Source organism: Chrysemys picta, chromosome 10 (assembly GCF_011386835.1).
Source record: "Chrysemys picta bellii isolate R12L10 chromosome 10, ASM1138683v2, whole genome shotgun sequence".
Taxonomy (NCBI): Eukaryota; Metazoa; Chordata; order Testudines; family Emydidae; genus Chrysemys; species Chrysemys picta.
This window is the reverse complement of record NC_088800.1, coordinates 39,253,466-39,274,141: the sequence shown is the minus strand read 5'-3', so window position 1 is coordinate 39,274,141 and position 20,676 is coordinate 39,253,466. Positions and strand designations below refer to the sequence as shown.

The 20,676-nt window shown below is 48.1% G+C and overlaps 2 protein-coding genes across 7 annotated transcripts in view; both read right to left on the bottom strand.

The window, feature by feature from the left end:
• Window positions 1-249: 249 nt before the first annotated feature.
• Window positions 250-12,081, bottom strand: FAM219B (family with sequence similarity 219 member B). 5 transcript variants are annotated; one of them, XM_024112152.3, is made up of 6 exons: window positions 11,918-12,081; window positions 8,763-8,865; window positions 6,771-6,861; window positions 5,433-5,510; window positions 4,745-4,793; window positions 250-3,828 (listed from the first exon to the last, which is right to left on the bottom strand). In XM_024112152.3, exons 1-6 carry the CDS (start codon window positions 11,984-11,986, stop codon window positions 3,670-3,672), a joined length of 549 nt encoding a protein of 182 aa, XP_023967920.1. In that variant the 5' UTR covers window positions 11,987-12,081; the 3' UTR covers window positions 250-3,669. The 5 variants fall into 5 exon arrangements, with proteins under 5 accessions (XP_023967920.1, XP_005311654.1, XP_065415687.1 ...); XM_005311597.4 differs by having other exon boundaries at window positions 250-3,825; XM_065559615.1 differs by having other exon boundaries at window positions 250-3,825; window positions 8,763-8,862; window positions 11,918-12,079.
• LOC101940337 (cytochrome c oxidase subunit 5A, mitochondrial) overlaps window positions 8,828-20,676 on the bottom strand; it is a 28,230-nt gene continuing 16,381 nt past the window's right edge. Inside the window, exon 5 of one of the 2 annotated variants that reach the window (XM_042862056.2) lies at window positions 8,828-8,865. The gene's annotated coding sequence lies outside the window, so the exon portion shown is untranslated. Of the gene's footprint in view, window positions 8,866-15,831; window positions 16,928-20,676 lie in introns of those variants that run through there. The other variant, XM_005311595.5, reaches the window with a different exon arrangement.

Below are 20,676 nucleotides of genomic sequence, written 5' to 3'. Positions count from 1 at the left end.
TAAGAAGATAACCAGAATGTGCCCGTGACCCCTGGGAGGAGGAGGGTATTCTCTCACCCAGGATCAAAGCTCTGAGCAGTCCCCCACCCACTCCTTGCTTGTAGTACTTCATGACAGTCATAAATAGCTTCCAAGAGACCTAAGCCTGGCTGAATTCTGCCCAATTATCTATTAAAAGTCAATCAGGAACTCTTTCAGTTGCACCAAGCACTGAATGCGATTGCTCCCACCTACAGTAAAACACACTGCTTGTGTAACACAAGATCAAGTTTATTATAAACAAACACTTCCCTTGACCAGGAATATATAAAACTTTGTCATAGTTCTCTGTAGCAACACTTAAAACGTTAGATTTCTTTAGAAGCTGGTTGTCCTCTGCATATCACAGCGAGACTGATTTAAGGCAGCTTTTTAACTTCATGTCAGATAGAGCCCCCCTTTATCTTCTGTCCTTGCCCCAAACACATAACTATCTGCTCACTACTTAACCTAGAGGTTCTAGACTAAAGACTACTTCATAGCCACAACTCTCTTGTATTGTCTTGGTAGTTGAACAAGCACCATTAAAGAATGTTAGATTAGAACAGAGATTAACTTTGAGCTAAAACAGCTCCCTGGAATTGACTGGGAGAGTATTTTCCACAGCAAAAGGATCTGTAATTCAGGCCCTGAGATTTAGCAGGAAAGGGCACAGCATCATATTCCAACTCCCTGTTTTAACAAGTGAAAGGCAAGTAGGAAGTTAAGCACAGAACCAAGCACCCAAACCTTTCAGGCCACTACTAATGTGAGTGCACCTGTGCTGATGGGGAAGTAAACCCTCCATAACCTCTTCACTGCTGTCAATCAAACATGGACTTGGTTGCAACATATAGCCCTAAGTAAGGCAGCACACTTGGTGTGGCCCACAGCTTTAGAGGTGCCATGAAATCCAAGCTCATTTATTCAACTGCTGGGATCAGGAAAGTGCCACTGAAAGCAGCCAGAGTCAGCCAACTTCTAGGCCCAGCCCGTACAGGTACTTACAGAACAACCCTCTCCTCAAGGAGAAGATGTAAACAGAATGGGCTCAAGTGCACTGGTCTGGGATCATCCAGCTGAGAAAAGGTCACAAGGGGAGGGAACTCAAGACACTTCATATATAAATTTAATCCGCTTCAGCCAGCAGAGACAGGAGCCTCAACAGTTGGTGACATGTGCCATCCAAGATTTTAGCATCAAGACATTCTGTCCTTGAGGCCTCTATTACATCCAGGAATCATTCTGGCACCCCTCTAGGCTGCAGCATTAGTGTCAGACTATGCTCAGTCCCCAAGATCTACAGAATGACCAAAAGGCAACAGTAATGTGGAAACTGCTCCCTCCTCTGGCCATGACACCACATTCTGGACAAGAATGCTTAATCACTGCACACAGCTGAATACTAATGAAGACACAGTATAAAGGACAGGGCTAGGACAGCGGTGGTAGAGAGACTACACTCCAGAGCTCAAAGCTTCACTGCCAGTCAATGAACATCTGACTAGCAGAAAAAAATAAATAACATTTAAATATAAACCAAACAGCCCTTCAAGTGCTTCCATAGCATCATAATCTCTACATAAAACAATCCACTCCAAAGAATTACTGTTCGTGTGCACAGTAAGCCAATGGCAGGGAAATCACAATATTGGTTGCTACTCCTGTTCTGAAGGGCAAAGAATTAATAATGGAATTGAAACTAACTAATGCTGAGCATCATGGAAGGAGGCTCAGAATCCTCAAGCTACTTTGATGCAGGTTGTTTTTTTAAAAATTAAATTTCCTTAATTTTTAGGATAAAGACCAAATCCATCTTTATGAATTTTGCCCGTTTAGAAGAAGTCAGTTCATTGTATCATAATGCTCTAGGAGATCACATCAGCACAATGGATATATTTCAGGACTGTTTCAACAGCCCACCATATTTGGGATTGGCTCACCAAAAAAAAGCATGAAGGGAAGCAATCCTGACTGTATGCCGCGATGCAGAGATTCACAGTTGACAGGATGAGTAAGAACAGCACAAGACTCTGTTCTGATTTTGTATTTTTGTAACTAAAAGGTTATCAGCCAAATTCACACTAAAACTTCTCACTCCTAAATTCAGACCTTCCGTGGCAGAGTAAAACTACTATGACCTAGTCAGAAGCCCCTAAAACTCACTAACAAACAGAAATTGACATGTCCTACAAGAGATGTTAGCGGTGTTTCTATATAATACGGCGTGCCACTGGTCCATCAGACAACTAGAAACCAGTCACCTGATTAATCACATCAGATGCATGGAATGTAGAGTGCTCTCAGTAGGCAACATGGAATCTTTAGCAGACAGCCTCTCAACGTAAGCAGCTCAAGATCCTGCCCACACCTGCCATGACCCTCATCTCCACCACACCCAGTCACTTCACAGTGCCTTAGTACTCAAAAGGAGCAGTAGGCTTTGGTTTTGATCACTACGTATAGATTTAGTTCAAAGCAAACCCAGAGCAATTATAGATGCCATTACATCCATTAATCTAACTAGACACTTATTAGGCAGCCCTCCTCCTCCACTAACCTCTGCTGTTTCCCAGAGGAATTCCATCTCAGCTGGCCTACCTCAACCTCTCTGTCCCAGCGGGGGCCCCGCTGACTTCAAGCCAGAACTAGTGAATACACCAAAGAAAATAAATAAATAAATGCAGACAGTTTGTTAGGTCACCTCTACAGAAGTGGGGATTAAAGGCCAGGGCTTGAAGTTGCTTACGAGATACACTCGTAAACTGTAGTGCTGTGGCAGTAATGTTACCATCCAGGATCTCACAGCAGCTCTAATCACCTTGAAAGCCCCTGGACAAAGATTTTTTTGTTGTTGTGTTGTTTTTTTTTTTTAAATAAAGGACAGTCAATGCTTTAGTTATATCATAAAAACAACCAGTTAATGAGATGAACCCCAAAGAACGAAAGCAAATCATTTGAAATCCCACAGGATTAACAAAACGTGTGAGCAAACTGGATCAGAGTATTCAAGCGCCTTTCAAGTAGCTTGTTTCAACATGGGGGAAATAAAAGTTCCTTCCTTCTCTGCTTACCTGCTAGATCCTGAGTTCAGAGTCTATAAGGACATGGCAACCACCCAAGGCAGCACCAGATCCCGAACCCCAGCCCTGGCAGATGAGGAAAAGGAATGACTGTTTGCAGACACTCAAGTGCCTTCATTTGCATTTCTCCAGCTTGTTAGGTTACTGACTTGAGACCTTTGCTGTTCCCCTTTACAAACAGCTTTGGAGTTGTCCTTTAAGAGTGAGAGTACCCACATGTTCTCTCTTCTCCCTCTTCCCCCAGCCAGCATGAAGCATCTTTCCACACTCCAACACTGCATGAGGTGACCAGTCGCATCCAGGCAACCTGAATAGCTACACATAATATCTATATATTGTATCACTGTATGTAACAAAAAGTAGCTTTGGGATAATCAACTGTTGCTGCTCAACTTGAGCAGGTGCCAATAACTGCAGCAATGGCAGCGTCCCGTTCTTCAGTCACTGAGCCCATTTCAGTTTCTGCCAATGTTCAGTGCTGAATGTAGTTGCCTCTATCAGGCATGCTAATGTCCTAAGAAACAAGGTAGAAAGTGCTGGCCCTTGACTTGTAGTGTGCAGCCCCAGCCTACTGGATTGTGCAGGAGAGAGACTCCCCAAAGCAACAGGGACAAGGTGACGAGGCAACAGGTTTTGGGGGAATGAGATCTAGGTCCTCATCGTCCGGGATCTCATCTAGGTGGTACCCGTCCTGCAGAAGCTGACGGCTCAGATCTTGGTTCACCTGCTGAGTGGGCGACAGAAGAGATAAGAACTCCTGAAGCATGTTAGTCAGTTGGGAACACTGAAGCCCTCCACTGCTCCAGCTCCAACGAAAAGATGTTCCCTGTACTATGTGATGTCTATCATACCCTCTCATGGTTGGGGTTGTAGTTGGCAAGTTAATTTCATTTGCATTCTTATTACACGCACACCCCCTCAGGAGCCAAGCAATCAAGGTGGGCTGGTTAGAAGGGTGAGAGGAGGAGAGGGTTGATTTAAACTGAAAGGAACTTTTAAAACTAGGATCAAGTCTTAGCAAAAAAATACTGATTTAAACTCAAAAAGTTCCAAGTTTCCTGCGTTGCTCCTGATCCCCAGCTCCCAGCCAGCAGCTTCTCGCAGAGGAAGCAACACCAGCTGAGCAGAGAAAGTGCACAATGGGGGAAAGAGCTTTAACTCTTGGACTGTAGACACTGATGAACACTACACAGATCAGTGTTAGGGTTGCCGCTCAAAGTCCTTTACAAAGCTAAGCTTGGGACAAACTGCTTCAGGGTCTGGAAAGAGACAGGGTTTACATACCTGAATAGGAAATGGATAGGAATTTTTAGCAGTATCAAAACTGTGGTTGATTTGTTTTGGAGTTGGGAAAGGAGAATTAAGCATCCCCTTGCAGTTTTTGGCACCAGAACAGCATTATGCTATGGCAGGAGAATCGGAAATTTGAAACTGACCAGTCTAGTTAACTGTCCAAGCTCAGCAAAGTCCACAAACAGCTTTAGAGGAGTAAAGTAAATTACATTCCACATACTGAACTCTTTGCCATCAAGTACATGGCAACTGGACAAAGGGGATCGTTAGGGGTGGGGCAGAATGAGACTGGATCCATGTGAATCATAAGGGGGTGTGAGAAATAATAAAACAAAACACTCTGGACTTGCCTCTGCAGAGGAGTAACCGGAGGAACATCTTGACTCCAGCTCCCCATCACTAAGAGAAGAATGCAACAGTCAGGTAAGCAAGAGAATGTGTGAAGCGCATCAACTGCTGCATCAGCTCTCAGTCAGTGGGGTGTATACGACCTCCTCCCCCTCCCAGCAAGCAGATAAGGGGATCTTTGAAGTGAAGGAGTGGAGAATGGCTCTTTACATTTGCACTGCTAATGAGTGTTTCAGCAGGGACCTCAGTATCAGCACTGTCCTGCTGAAATACTCATTAGCAGTGCAAATGTAAAGAGGGTCCTGCATCACCCTCTCCAACAGGTGCCCACATGAGCCTAGATTACAGGTCAGCAATGCATCAGTCTCAGAAAGATGGGAATAGAATTTGCAACTCAGGTTGTTAACATGTCCAAATCCCTCAGGGTTGTACTGTTGGGGGCAAGCAGATTTGTCACAAAGGTGGCAAGTCAGCCACTTCCTTTTACTTTACAGTCCCAGGTCAGCTCCCTTAATGTAAGTGGACTTCTCTCCATATAAATAGAGGCTGGCATAGCTTAGTCAGTTAGTAACTTGTGTCTTGAACAAAGTGTTGCTATGCAGGGGCTCAGATCCACCAAGTAGGCATCACTCAGTACCCGAGTACACCTACCTCAAAGCACCAAGCCAGTGACACACACAAAGCTCTCACCTGTCTGAATCAAGGGACACCAGGTTCTCATCTGCTGTCTGGCTGAGAGCAGCATAGCCCTTGTTAAACTTCACTGACCTAGAGAGAGGTGCACAAATGAGCCTGCAACAGACATCTAGATGGGGAAGTGTGATCACAGATCTGACCGTCTGCCAGGCTAAGAACACAGGATAGGAGGTACGGCAGTGGACACTAGAGATGTCCTCTCACTTTACTGCCTAGGTCAGGGGTAGTCAATAGGTGGATCATGGGCCAAATCTGGATCACCCGATGCTTTTGAACAGACCCCGAAATCTTTTTATTTACTTATTATCATTATTATTATTTATTATTTTCTCTGGAGTCTGGACCTTGACCAAGAAATTTGAACCTTGACAAAAAATAATTGACTAACCCTGGCCTAAGTATTGCTAATCTCGACTCTCTCAGCCACTATGGGCCATAGCAGCTGGAAATTAACTCCACCTCCAACTCCAGGTGCTGCAATTAATTTAGCTGCTTAATTCCTCAAAGCCAGACTATCCCCCAGACTGAGAGGAGAAATACGTATCTTGTTGAAAGGATTTAATGTTTGTGAATGTGCTGGATTGACAGCTCTAGGGCAGCATTTCCCAACTGTTGGCAACTCTTCATTCAAAGTCAACAATTTTCATAGCCTGCTTTTTTACTCTTCCTTTTACAATACATGTGTCAATGCTAACAATTATGAGCCTATATAATTTGTGTGTTGTGTTTTAAGAGGCTAACAGGAAGGATAAGGGTGTGCAGGGAGTGGGGGAAGTGACATTTTCTTTGCTTAAGATTGTAATCAAGTTTTCAATACTGTGTGACCCCTCTGATTGATTTTTGTGATCCTATGGGGGTTGCAACCCACCAGTTGAGTTGTTCTAGAGAGTGATGTCCTCTGTTTAGCCACAGAACAGTTACACCATAGGCAGCAGCATCACAAGCTTCCTTAAGCTGCCCCTTGCCAATGAGCCTCATGCCTGACCAGGAGGGACCTCCTCTAGGAACATTAAGGCAGTTCAGGCAGTCATTTGCCTCTTAGCTGAGGCTGTCAACAAGGGGGTAGGGAGAGGAAGGGGGCAGCACACAATTAATGTGAACGGTGATCACTGGTTTGTGATGTGAACACACACTGGGAACTGACCGGAGACACTAAACTCATTTCACATATAATGCTGACCTATCAGTCACTACACACCTGAGCTGAATTAGAACGAGTGACCTAGAGGTCAAAGGCCCCATATCCTGCTCCTAATCCTCTGAGCTATCCGGTCTCTCAAATATGAATTTGAAAATACAGCTTGTCAACAGTGAAAAGAAATGGGCTCAAACCTCTTTGCTGCTGGCTTTGGTTGCTGTTGAACGGTTGCCCCCAGGATGCCTTTCCTCCGCAGCACCGCCTTCGCCATTTCTCGATGCTTCTCTGAAACCCAAACAAGGATACTTACAACCCTGAACCCAACTGACCCGTACTCCTGGGGCAAGTTGTCATAAGTCATCGCTAACAAGAGCGCAGCTGCTTTACAATGCCTTTCACATGCAGTATATGGTACAGAAACAATTCCAACATGTCAATTCTTATCACTGATTGAAAGAGGCAGTTGATTTTGTTATCCATGTAGTCAGACGCACACGGCGGTGTCTTCCATTTGTTTAATTTAAAAGCCCCCTTTCCCCTGCCAGTCACATATGCTTTGGTGCCGAACAATATTAAACACATGACTTGCTGACTAATGCCAACATTAGACGTATCAACTGCCATTAATCTACATGTTGCCCTCAAAAATACCCCCCACCTCTACAAAAGCCTGGGGAAAACAGATTTGCCTTCAGAGCTTAATATAAAGCCTGAGAAAACATCAGACCGGGGTGGGTGAGTGGTGGTGAAGCAAGTTCCAGAGTCAAGAGCCCTCCACCAAGCATTCTCCATCTCCAGTCCCCACATGTTCAAATTGAGGGATGTCAGCAAAAGCACCTCAGCTGACTTCTGTTGCCTGGGCAGTAGACAGGCTCAGCTAGCCAGGACCCAACCAGCGTAAGGTTTTGGCAATCAAAGACAATACCTTGAATTGCAGCCAAAAAAGCAAGCAAGGAGAAGAGTCTGGAGAATTAGCGCAATGAGCTCCCTGCAACTCAAGCTGCCGAGCAATCAGGCATTTACATTCTCCACCATCTATAACTCCTCGGTGCACATGGCAGTTACCTAACTTGGAAGATACAAAGGACAACTGTAGCAAGATCCACATCAGAGAAATGGTGGCAGTCACTTAGCCAAATGAACACGAAAGGCACTTTTGGCCACAGATGTTTCTGAATTTTTAGATAGCAATTGAGTTCAAAGCCCCCAGATTTGAAAGCCTTACGGACAAATGGTGGATGAAACTATCAGTCATGGGGCCTAGGCAATCACCATAAGAGTTTCAAAATGCTTCCCCTATATTAAGGGCAGTCAGCTTTGATTTTAGTTTATGTGGAAGTCTTGAGCTATTCTGTCCCATTCAAATTATGACCCCTTCGTTAGTAATCCAATGGCAATATTCTATAGGCAGTCACGACAGAATTATGCAATACTACTTGCCTAGAGCAATCCAAGTTGATCATGATAAAAGATAGAAGTTTTTTTGTTTTGTTTTGTTTTTTTAGTACAAATGGTTTAATTTGACCAAAACTTCCGGCACTAAACAGAAGATCTAGTTGATCAGTTATTCTAATTAAAGGGAAAGATCTAGGCTTTAACTTCTGATTTAAGGAGAACATTCCTTAGATGGAAAAAATTATTACCAAGCAGTGCAATGCATAACTTGAACTCCCTCAGTGCAAGGTTTACAATGCGAGGGACCCATCAGTCTCTGCAGTGGGCTACTCATGTGCTTCTCTTTTAAGCCATATTTTGAGCTGGCATTGGGATTGGGAAAGAACGCGACTGAAAGGCCTGGAGACAGAAGGCTTTATTCACAAAACAGGCATGGGACAGGCAGTGCTAGCTTCTGCCATGCAGACCACCAATGGACTGTCACCCATCCCTAGCACAATCACCTCCAAGGGAGGCAGGCTCCATGACCCATTCAGTCCCTGGCCTCTCTGCTGAAACTGTCAATAACCATAGCAACTGCAGTGATAGAAAACCACAAAATGTTTACTAAACCTGGATTAATTTTCAATTCAACTCATTTCACACAAATGGTACAATTTACAGTCACTACTGACCTGGGCTGAGTTGAACCATTAACCTGGAGGTGAAATGTTTCATTACCCTCCCCGGACCCTCAGATGGGAACTTGCTAGGGAGATGGGGACTCTGTGGCAGCCCAGGCCATTACTTACGCAGTTTGGCATGAATGGAGGAAGCTTTGGTCATGATGTATGGGCCCCTTTTTTCCACTGCATCACTCTCCCTGTTTATCCTCTTGTTCTCCATCTGGGCCTGCTGGAGAGAAAACAAGCAAGAGCAGAGCAGGTCAGCCAGCATCACTAAGATACAAGGACAGACAGATGCTGTTCAAGGTGTCTGCAGTTACTTTCAGTATTTCTAAGGAACCCATCGCTGTAATAACATACTCTAGGACAACAGCAACCTCTCGCCACAGCAATTCAAGAGAGCTGAAAGGGGGAAACCTTACTCTCTTCCAGGCCCTGTGCCTGCTGTGAAACTAGAAAGATGGCAGAAGTGTGGGAACAGAGAGAAAGATGGTCCATCAATAAATGAGATTTTGGGGAGGGGACTGGAGATGTTAAATAAAGACAACTCATATGGCTGTGATAATAAGCTTCCTTGTAAATCTGTCTTCAACAAAAAATATGGAAAAATGGATTTCACAATTGCACTGTAGCCAACCCAACCATTCAAAAATCATGAGATTTTTTAAATCTCATGATTTTTAAAGCCGGTTTGGGAAGCTTATCCCCACCCGGATAAGAAAGCTAAGTTTGTAGATCATTTAAAAAGCAAAAGTGAGATCTCATGTAATCATACGACTCCAAGACCAGGGCCCTAAAGAAAAATGCCAAATATTGTGAGATTTGTGACAAAAATCGTAAGAGTTCGCAACAAAAAGAAAACTTTGCAAAAATAACTTAATAAAAAGCAAGTAGAGAAACACTTGGAAAATGTGACACTTATAAATCAGCCAATCCAGATGATAGATATCCTAGCATATTAAAGGACCCAGTAGGGCCGTTCTTATGAACTGACTAATGCAGGGGTTCTCAACCTTTTTCTCTTTGAGGATCCCCTCGACATGCTATAAAAACTCCAGGGCCCAGTGCGGGCAGAGGGGCCTTGGGCATAGGCATAGTTTGACTTCTATTTTGGGTGAGCAGGGGCCAGCAGGGCTCAAGCCACCTCCACATGGCACGGTCGAGGGAGGCAGCACCACCTCCACCCCCCGACTCACCTCAGCAGGCCACCCAGCCTGTCTGGGTTGGGGGGAGGGGGGCATAGAACCCTAAACTTACAACTCAAAAGTGGGGGGCTTAACTCAAAAAGTTTGAAAACAGCTTAGGGTGCAGGGAGGGATAGCTAGGGGCTGTATTCAGACAAAGGGTAGCTCAAGGTGCAGGGAGGGGGTAGCTGGGGCTATGTGAACACAGAGGGTGGCTGTGGGTGCAGGGAGGCGGGTGGCTAGGGGCTGTGCGCGGGCATTGGGGGTAGCTCAGGGTACAGAGAGGGGGGTAGCTGGGGCTGTGTGCAGGCAGGAGGGTAGCTCAGGGTGCAGGGAGGGGGGTGACTAGGGGCTGTGTGCAGGGAGGGGGTAGCTCAGGGTGCAGGGAGAGGAGTACTAGGGGCTGCGTGCGGGCAGGGGATAGTTCAGGGAGTGTGTAGGTCAGGGTGTACAGAGAGGAGTATTAGGGGCTATATACTGAGAGGACTCCCTGGCAGTCCCTGTTCTTGGAAGGGTCTGCCAGCCACAGAGTCAGGTCTTCCCATCCAGTGAACTCTTACTGGTTGCCTCTGTGGGAGCAAAGGAGGCTGGGAGCTGAGGAGCAGCTTGAACCCGGGAGACCAGCAGAAGAGGAGGGAACGCTGCCGCTGCCTGCTCCATGGCACCAGCCAGAGCAGCAGCTGCCCCGCACTGCCTGGCTCCAGCTTCCCGCCTCTGACCTGACCAGACCAGGGGCAAGGAGAGGAGATGGTGGGGAGCTGCCTCCAGGACTGCCATGCTCTTGCACTGCAGTTCTTTTTTTGGGGGAAATGCCCTCCATGTCCCCAACTCTGCCCATGGGCTCAGGGGTTTTGCACCACAGGAAACACCTCCCAGCTTTAGCCCCGCAGGGGGTGCTGGGAATCGGGGCTTCAGCCCTACAGCTCCCAGCTTCAGCCCCTCAGGGGGCACCAGGAATCGGGGCTTCAGCCCTGCGCCTCCCAGCTTCAGCCCTGCAGGGGACACCATGAATCGGGGCATTAGCTCCATGCCTCCCAGCTTCATCCTGCAGAGGATGCCGGTAATCGGGGCTTCAGCCCACAGGGGACGCCAGTAATCGGGGCTTCAGCCCAATGCCTTCCAGGTTCGGACCCACAGGGGGCGCCAGGAGTTGGGGCTTCAACCTGGGGCCCCACAGCACCTTGAAAGGGCTCACAGTTCCCAGGTTGAGAACCGCTGGACTAATGAATAAAAACATACAGTAACTCTGAATGTTGGCAGGGAGATAACACTAATTCTTGATGTAACTGTGGTTTTTGATGCTAGCTCTGCAAACACACATGTGAATATCTTTATGCATGTGAACAGGCTTGGGAGAAACTGATTTTTTAAAATAAATTTTGATGGATAATATTGATAGTTATTTTAAAGCACACCCCCCCCCCCCAACCAATTTTCCATCTGTTTAAATTTTCACCATTGTTGGAAATTATTGGGGGAGGTCACACAATTATTATTTAATGACAGTAGAGAATGAGATATAAAGCTTTAATTTTTGTAACAAAAAACATACACCACAAATATTCTTAAGCCAAGCTCTTGTTCTCGAGCTGTGTTTTCTCTACTTTGCCTATGGGTATGTTTCATTATTATTGACTGAAGTATCTGTAAGTGAATTTGACGTTTACGGACAAAAGGCTAATCTCTCTAGGCCTACGCAGAGACAGACCCCGCTGAGCTAATGGCACTAGTGGTAGCACAAATAAGGCCCTGCAAAGAGCCAGTATCTCCAGGAGCGCCCCAGCCACGTTCGATCGGGAGTAGCCGAATTCCCCGGAGCGGGCAGACACCGCCCACGCGGGGACTCGCCGGGATCAGACGCGCTGGCCGAGCCGGGCGGACCCCGCTCCCAAGGGGAGACGCGAACCCGTGACGCCCACGAGTGACCCGCGCGGCTGCCTGTGCGCGGCCTCGGCTCTGCTCGCAGCCGCGGCGCCTCGGGTCAGCGGGGGTAGGAAAGCGGGGCCACCGGGGAGGGGCCGCCCCGTGAGGGCGGTGGTAGCGGAGCCCCCCGGGCGGACAGTCCCCTCAGCCCCCACCAGGGCCGCGGCTCCTCACCGTCCCGGCGCTGGATCCGGGCTGGGTCCCAGGAGGCCGGCTCGCGCCGCCGCCAGCCCCCGTCGCCATGGTGGTCGCTGGCGGAGCCCCACCCCGTCATTTGCATACTCGCGGGTCATGAATAATTAACCAGCCGCCGTCTCACCTGATCGTCCTTGACACACAGATCCGAAAGCGAGGCGGCCTATTCGCTTGCACGGCGGAGTCCCGCCCCCGCCCCCTCAAACCAATGTCTATTGGCTGCTGTGGGACAAACAAGCCAATCCCAGATGACCAATGTCTTTCACCCGGAAATAGAGAGGCAACGTCCTCATCACCCCTTCTGGAAAGCCGGGGGCAGGGAAAGACTACCGGACTATCTTCCTGGTGCGGCTGTCTCTGGGGTGTCCCCCACGCCTTTCCCGGGCTGGGACATGTGCGTTCCTCCTACGGGACAGCAGGTGGCGCTGCGGGCCCTGCCTGTGGCTGGCTCCTCCCCACCCCTGCCTCGGGGCTGCACGTGGGGGAGGTGAGAAGGGGCGGGGCAGTTCGCACACGGGGGCGCTACAGGCTGGTTCCTGTCTGCTGCTTGCGGAGCACCTAACGCAGCCAGGCACTGTTGAGGTAGGGTTACCATATCTCATAAATAAAAAAAGAGGACTCTCCACGGGCCCTGGCCACGCCCATTTCCCCCCACCCCTAGCCCCGCCCCAACTCCACCCCTTCCCCACCCTAACTCCGCCTCCTCCTCCCTTCCACTCCCAGCCAGAGGGAAAGGGCTGCCCCAGTGCTACCGGCTTCAGGGTTTGCCGGGCAGCTCCCAGACCCTGCGCCCCCAGCCGGCGCTTCCCCAGCGCAGCTGGAGCCCGGGAGGGAAGCGCCCAGCCGGGGGCGCAGGGTCTGGAGGCTGCCCAGCAAACCGTGAAGCCGGTAGCGCTCGGGCTTTGGGCAGCCCCTATGCCTCCGGACCCTGCGCCCCCAGCCGGGCACTTCCCCTCCGGGTCTCCGGCGGCTCTGCGTAACTTACACTGTGTAAGTTACACAGAGCCGAAGAGGAGCAGAGCCACTGCGGCTGGAGGCTCTGCTCCTCTTCGGCTCTGGTTAAGAGCCGGGCTGCCCCAGCGCTACCGGCTTCGGGCAGCCCCTGTGCCTCCAGACCCTGTGCCGCCGGAGCCCGGGAGGGGAAGTGCCCGGCTGGGGGCGCAGGGTCTGGAGGCACGGGGGCTGCCCGAAGCCGGTAGCTCTCGGGCAGCCCGGCTCTTAAACAGAGCCGAAGAGGAGCAGAGCCTCCAGCCGCGGCGGCTCTGCTCCTCCCCGACTCTTCGGCTCTGTTTAAGAGCCGGGCTGCCCGAGCGCTACCGGATTCGGGCAGCCCCCGTGCCTCCAGACCCTGCGCCCCCAGCCGGGCACTTCCCCTCCCGGGCTCCGGCGGCGCAGGGTCTGGAGGCACGGGGCTGCCCGAAGCCGGTAGCGTTCGGGCAGCCCGGCTCTTAAACAGAGCCGAAGAGTCGGGGAGGAGCAGAGCCGCCATTTTCCCGGACATGTTCGGCTTTTTGGCAATTCCCCCCGGACGGGGGTTTGACTGCCGAAAAGCCGGACATGTCCGGGAAAAAGAGGACGTATGGTAACCCTAGTTGAGGACGGGTCGCCAGTGGGGTGCCCACCTGTGTGTGTGTGTGTGTGTGTGGTGGGTCATTCTGCACGAGGAACTGCCTCACCCCTTACTGTGTAGGGGGGTTAACAGGGCGTCGGGGTTCAAGTGGTGTAGGCACCGCAGAGAGGGACCAGCAGCCGGTGAACTGCCAGGCTCCTCGCCTCTCAGCTTTTCCTGTCCTGTGCTGCTCTTCACTGCTTATCCAGCTGCCAGTGAGGGCAGGCTGGGACTTGAATTTCTAATGTAAACAACATGCAGAAAAGGTTCTTCTCTATACATGATTCAATCTAGGGTTACCATATTTAAAAAATAAAAAAAGAGGACACCCCACGGGCCCTAGCCCCGCCCCTTTCCCTTCCCCAGCCCGCCCCCCAACTCCACCCATTCCCCGCCCCTTCCCCAAAGTCCCCGCCCTAACTCCCCCTCCTCCCTCCCAGCCACGCGAAAAGGGCTGCCCAAGCACTACCGGCTTTACGGTTTGCCGGGCAGCCTCCAGACCCTGCGCCCCCGGCCGGCGCTTCCCCAGCGCAGCTGGAGCCCGGGAGGGGAAGCGCCCAGCCGGGGGCGCAGGGTCTGGAGGCTGCCCGGCAAACCATGAAGCCGGTAGCACTCGGGCTTCAGGCAGCCCCTATGATTCCGGACCCTGCGCCCCCGGCCGGGCACTTCTCCCCGGCTCCAGCTGCTCTGCTCCTCCCCGGACTCAGACTTCGGCTCCGTTTAAGAGCCAAGCTGCCCGAGCCAGCGCTACCGGCTTCAGGCAGCCCCCTTGACTCCGGACCCCAGCCGCCAGCTGGGCACTTCTCCTCCCCGGCTCCAGCTGCTCTGCTCCGGCGGCACAGGGTCTGGAGGCACGGGGGCTGCCCGAAGCCGGTAGCGCTGGCTCGGGCAGCTTGGCTTTTAAACAGAGCCGAAATCTGAGTCCGGGGAGGAGCAGAGCAGCTGTGGGAGGGGAAGTGCCTGGCCGGTATTTTTCCCGGACATGTTCGGCTTTTTGGCAATTCCCCCCGGAGGGGGTTTGATTGCCGAAAAGCCGGACATGTCCGGGAAAAAACAGATGTATGGTAACCCTATGATAAAGTAGCACCAAAAAAGAGGGGAGGGGTCCTTTTATGGTTTCAGATCCCCGTTACACTGCTCCATCCATCTCTACTGGGACCACACTCTCCTGGGTATAGATACAATTCCTCCTCCTTTTTTTGCTCACTTCTAGCCTTGTTTCAGAACCCCTCAACACTTACATAGAGTAGAAGGCACTGTATCCATTCTGCCCTGGTCTTAGCATAGTACAAATGCTGAACTAGGTTGCCTGCTGTCCTGCAGAAATGGGCTTCTTTAAGGAATATAGAAATATATTATGATTCCTGCTGGCTGCCCAAGTTTCCAGAAAGGTGGGGGAAGGAGAGAGGATGGTTGGTTGACTAGAGAAGAGCAGAGCTGCAGAAAGCCTACTGAAAGCTCAGGGTAGCATAGAAAACAAACCATCATGCCCAAAAGGATTGTTACTGCCCCATTGGATAGCAATATTACATAAATATTTACACAGAGGGCAATTAAGGTGCAGCTACTTAAGGAAGCAACAGATGCTTCCACCCATGAATGTATCATAAAAAGTTTGAGCTGTATTTGAAGAAAGAGACATGATAGACTAAACAGGCTGGATAAAGATGTCAAGGGACCATGTGACCTCATTTGTCTTCTCTAGGAAACCTTCTGGTTAAACAGGATTGTGAGAAGTTGTTAGCTAACAATGCTGATTTTGACCAGAGGGGGTCTCCCCTCATCCTTCATGTCATGCTGGTAGTTCATTAGATTTCTGCAGTAATGTAAGGAAGCGGTAATATAAGCATTTTCATATTTTCTTTCCTATGAAAACTGCCATAAACAGACTGAAATGCATTTGTGTCTGGCCAATAAAAGGGTGGATCTTTATTTAACTAACCCATGGCTCTGTTTCACAAAAAGTGGTGCTGAATGTTTGGATTATCCAGGGGGGTTTGGATGGTTAAGCTTCATAGCAGCAAGCAGATTTACCCATGGTGCAATTTCCAAAGTGAATGCTAACAGAAGTTACATGCTCCTATAACCTCAGTCCCAGCTATGATACATTTTAAATTAACCTACCAAGATGGACAATCCACAGTGCAGACAATTTTAATCTTAATCCTTTGAGGAAGGCTGGGGATCAGGCGATTTGAAAGAGGGTTGCTAAATTGAAGGGAAGTCAATAGAAGCAACATACAAACCATTGTACGCCTGATCGATCCTGAGACAGGCTAGGGTAGGATCTGTTTGTATATTATTACTTTTTATTTTTTTAACATCCTCTGCAACAAATGCTTTCCAAGAACATAAATTACATCTTATTCTTAGCCCTGTTACTGTGTATCCCATTCCTCCCAGACTCCACAATTTCTGATTTATAAAGCATTAATAAATGCCACACTTGTAAAACTGTGTCTCACACATAAGGATTTAATCTCTCTGAGAATCTGTGTGTTACAGACAGAACTTCTAGATCCCATTAGCTGGACTGACAGGAGAGTGTTTGAAATAGATCCTATACATACTTAATCCCTTATCTCACTGCAAGACAGGCCAGGGAGCTTATGCCATGGTTATAGTCTCAGCTTTTAAAGGACACTAAACACTGAACAGTTGTGGTCATGAGGGGTCTGGGGCACATATTTTCTGATGTTCAGCTAGGTCACTTCCCAAATAACAGGACTAGTCTCTTTTTCTTAGCCCACCTTCCACTTGCTTTTTTGCAACATTCTGTGGAAAAGAAAATAAAGGGTTCTTTACCCAACAGTAACTGTAGTTCTTTGAGTCAGTGTAGATCCTAGTGTAGGATGGGATGCACAGGAGATCAGATTTTTTTAATAAACCTTGCTTGTCAGGGCTGTGCATGTCCATTATGCCCCCTTGTGGCTGAAGAGTAAAGTGGTCACGACCCTTCCCATGTTCCCTCACCATTAAAGACCATGGCAGGTAAGGACTCCAAGGATGGGGGCAGGTCTGGGATCCACACTGACCATCTTGAACTAGTTACCATGGGGTAAGTAACTGTTCTCTCTTAGAGCTTGTGTCAGTGTGGATCCTAGTGTAGGTAACTGACAAGCAGTATCCCCTCAGGATGGTGGGAATGAGGAGTTCCAGCTGCATCAGTTTAACACTGATTGTAGTATTGGTCTCCCAAACTTGGCATCTGACATAGCCACTAATTTAAAGGTACAGCACTTGGCATAGGTCAGCAGGTTACTCTACATCATCGCTGATCAGATCTCCCATACTGGTGCTTTTCTGGAGCAGGTGGAGGATGTCGTTTATGACCCGGTGGAGTAACCCTTGATGTTCTGTAGGAGAGGTGCATCAGCCAGCTGGTAAGCACAGTGAGATACATTTGTGACATGTCATTCCATATTATTTATGAAAATATGCTTATGATATGAATGATATAACAGATATACTTTATGCAAGATGGCTCATGTGAGATATCATGGGAAAGATTATGATTTACTGAATGTGATTAACCAATTTGTTTGCCTGTATCATTTCTGTATCTGAAGTTAGGAATATTGACTATGTATCTATTTCAACTATGCCACTTTGGGTGATGCCCACTGCCAACAATTCAGGTACAACAATGGAAAAGCCAGCCAGGGCAGATGGCCCATCAATAAGGACAATGGACTGTATAAGAGGTTAGTCTTCCTGTGAATTTGTGGGTCAACCTGTGAAGAATGGCTACAAGGGCCCTACAGAGTCAGGTGATCTTGTCATCTGATACTAAAACATTACCTGGGACTTCTTGTAACTTTCTACTGTAAGAGAAGGGGGGTCAAACTAGGAAACAAAGGACTCCTGCCTAATGCAAATCCTATTTAAGGGAGGGGAGGGAGGTAATCCTGGTCTTGAGTTCTCCCCTACTACCTCACCCACGATGACTGCTGGAAACAATGAAGATTGAACAGGGAAAAGACCTGGACCCAGGCTGGAAGGACATCTGGCCGGTGAAGATGATTATTAGAACCACATTTAGGGTGAGAACACACATGTAACCAGTTTCTTTAGTGTATTCAGTTTAGTAATCTACCTTGTTCTGTCTGCTACCTCCTTAACTACTTAAAATACACCTGAACGGCTTGGTCCTGACAATATAATAATGCAAAATCCTGACTACATATAGCGCGTGTAATTTCTTTTCACCCAGGACTGAGTGTGGCTTTGGGAAGAAAACAGTAGGTTGATTGGTGTATATGAAAATCTGAGACCAATTTAGGAATGAACTTTGGGTAATATCTTTGCAGCATCTTGTCCCTATGGAATGTCACATGGGGGTTTAGCCATAAGAGCCTGCAGCTTACTCACCCTCCTGGCTGAAGTGACAGCTACCAGAAACAGATTGTAGAGTGAGGTGGGGTAAGGGACATTCTGAGAGAAGTTTGAACAGAAGATCCGTGAGCCTCAGAAGGTCCCAGGTGCGTGTGTAATAGCCATCTGAAAAACGTCAATACCATGGAGTAAGAGATGATCAAAACTGTACAGGCAGATGGCAAGCTAAGACTGCTGCTGGGTGGACATTAATAGTGTTGAATGAAAGGCCAGCCTGTTTTAAGTGTAGTAAGTAGTTGAGGATCTTTAATATCAAGACTGGGCTGGGTCCAAACCACATTGGGCTGTCAATATCAAGAATCTCTTCTATTTAGATAAATACATTCTCCTGGTAGATGTTTTTCTGCTCTGTGTCAGGATTTCCTGGATCTGTAGGGAGCAGTTCCTGTCCGTAGTACTTAACACCCTGCAGCCATGCCATGAGGTGCTGTAACTTTGGTCTGGATACAGCAGGCGGCTATGGTTCTATGAGATCAGGTCTCGATGGTCTGGGAGCTGAAGTAGAGGTTGAATGGACATATATTGCACATCTGTCAGCCAAAACTGTCTCAGCCAATATGGACCTATAAGAATGATTGTGGCTTTCCCTCTTGATCTTGGAGAGTACCCTGGGAATCAATGGAAAGGCATAAACAGGCTTCTGCTCCACCGCAGGAGGAAGGCATCTAGTAGCAACCCTAGACCCAGACCTCCTCTGGAGCGAAAGTTGTGACACTTGGCATTGTCTTTGTGCAAAGAAGTCTATTACAGGGAATCAGCAACAAGGGAATATCAGTCCTGTGATGAAGCTATGCAAGGTTCATTTGTGATTGGTCAGAGATCGCCTATTCACAAAGTCTGCTAAACTGTTGCTTACCCTCAGGAGACGAAAGGTCATCAGGGTTGCCCCATTCTGATGGGGCCAAGTCCAGAATGTAATGATCTTCAGGCAGAAGGGTGAGAAGTGGGCACCCCCCACCCCCATTTGTTCAGGCAGAGTATAGCTGTCATGTCTGCGAAGATTTGGACTCAGTTCTGGAGGACAAGTAGGAACATCATCCAGGACAGTCGGATGTCTCTGAATTCCAGGATGTTCATGTGTAACCCATGTCATCCAGGGAACAACTTCCTTGAATTTGCAGGTGGTCCAAATGAGCTCCCCAACTGAGGTATCCATGATCAGTGTCCCTTTCCATGCACTTGTAGGATCCGACCACATCAGTTCTGCAATGACTTAATGTGGCACTGAAACCTTCCTATTTGATGTCTCACTGGAAAATAGACCACCCTGAGCCAGAGCTGAAAGGGTCACAGGTGAAGTCTGATGGAATATTTCCTAGAGTATCATCATTTCCATGATGGGTATTCTGGCTGATTGGTTACTGGTATGTTCACATTTCCCAACAATAATCAGCTTTTCATTATTCTCTCAAAAACAGAAATGATTGAACTCAGTGACTTGTATTTCAGGTATGTTACTTCAAGCTAGTCCCATTACAAGCCTTCTACAGTTCATACTATTTTTTAGAGAGAAAAGAAAAATCTCTGGCTTTCCTCCCAGCCAGTTGCAGGAGCATATGTAATGTGACTTCTCTCTTTAGGATTTTATAGATATACTAAAAGGTATAGATAAGTAAGCATGATTGGTTACTGGCATAGAAGACAGTGGAGGTCATTTGCTTGGACAGTGCAATTTGAGAGAGCTAAGACAGGGGATGGATGTAGTCCTAGCTTTTTCTTAACCCAATAAGATCATCTTGTCATTAAGGTAGTATTCCCACTCTGAAGGATTGTTTGTCTTTAAATGCTTTTGATGTGATTGACTCAGACAGAACTGGCCCTTCAATGGGACCTCAAGTGGCCAGCCACATGAACTCTGCCAACCCAGGAACTCAATCTTAGGGCTCTCGCAGCGCTGTATGTACTCCACCTCTCTGAGGGGAATAGTGTGCAGCGCTGCAGGCACTGATTACACTGGTGCTTTACAGCGCTGTACTCGCTGCGCTCAGGGGGGTGTTTTTTCACACCCCTGACTGCAGCAAGTTGCAGCGCTGTACAGCACCAGTGTAGCCAAAGCCCAAGTAAAGCTAGCTTATAACCATTCAAGCTGTTAGTAGTAAAGCTGGTCACACAGATCTCTGGTTATTCATTCTTCAGGACTCTCAGAACAGAAATGTGGTTTAGTGCTTTAAAAAAAAAAAAAGACATCTGAATTTAATGCTCATAAGAAATGAGACAATATCGTCTAGCGACAGACAGGATGAGTATGATGTTTCAGACAGCATGACAGTTTTAGGCTCTTCCTAGATGACGCTACAGCCAATAGTGGTAAGTTTTATTGTGAACAAACTTTCATTAGAGAGCCCCCTGAAATTATCAAAACTGATTTTTCATCATGTCATCTGAACTGTTTCTAGCAGTGGAAACGTGTGTATTAAGCTTATTTCCCCTCTCCTGCCCTCCATACTAATAATTCCAAAAAGGTGGAGTTGGAGGTCAATAGTGAGAATAGAAAGAGGTACTAGTAAGAAACTTGAGACCCCAGGAATATCAAAGGGAGGATTAATTTTCATGGTCTCCCTTTATCAGTCCCTTTCCTTTTACAGTTAAGAGCCTTAATGGGGGGTTAGGTTTGCCATTCACAGAAAGCAGCCACCCCTACTCTCCCAAAGACACTGAGCACGGACTTCATTGGACAAGGCTTATGCATATAGAGCAGGGGTGGGCAAACTACGGCCCACGGGCCGGATCCAGC

Excerpts from the sequence above, each read along its gene's own strand:
- FAM219B (XM_024112152.3), bottom strand. The coding sequence starts at position 11,986 with ATGGCGACGGGGGCTGGCGGCGGCGCGAGCCGGCCTCCTGGGACCCAG. Across the intron at positions 6,862-8,762 it reads CTCCATTCATGCCAAACTGC|AGAAGCATCGAGAAATGGCG; the intron begins GTAAGTAATGGC and ends TTTGGGTTTCAG. Across the intron at positions 5,511-6,770 it reads CCAAAGCCAGCAGCAAAGAG|GTCAGTGAAGTTTAACAAGG; the intron begins GTTTGAGCCCAT and ends ACCTCTCTCTAG.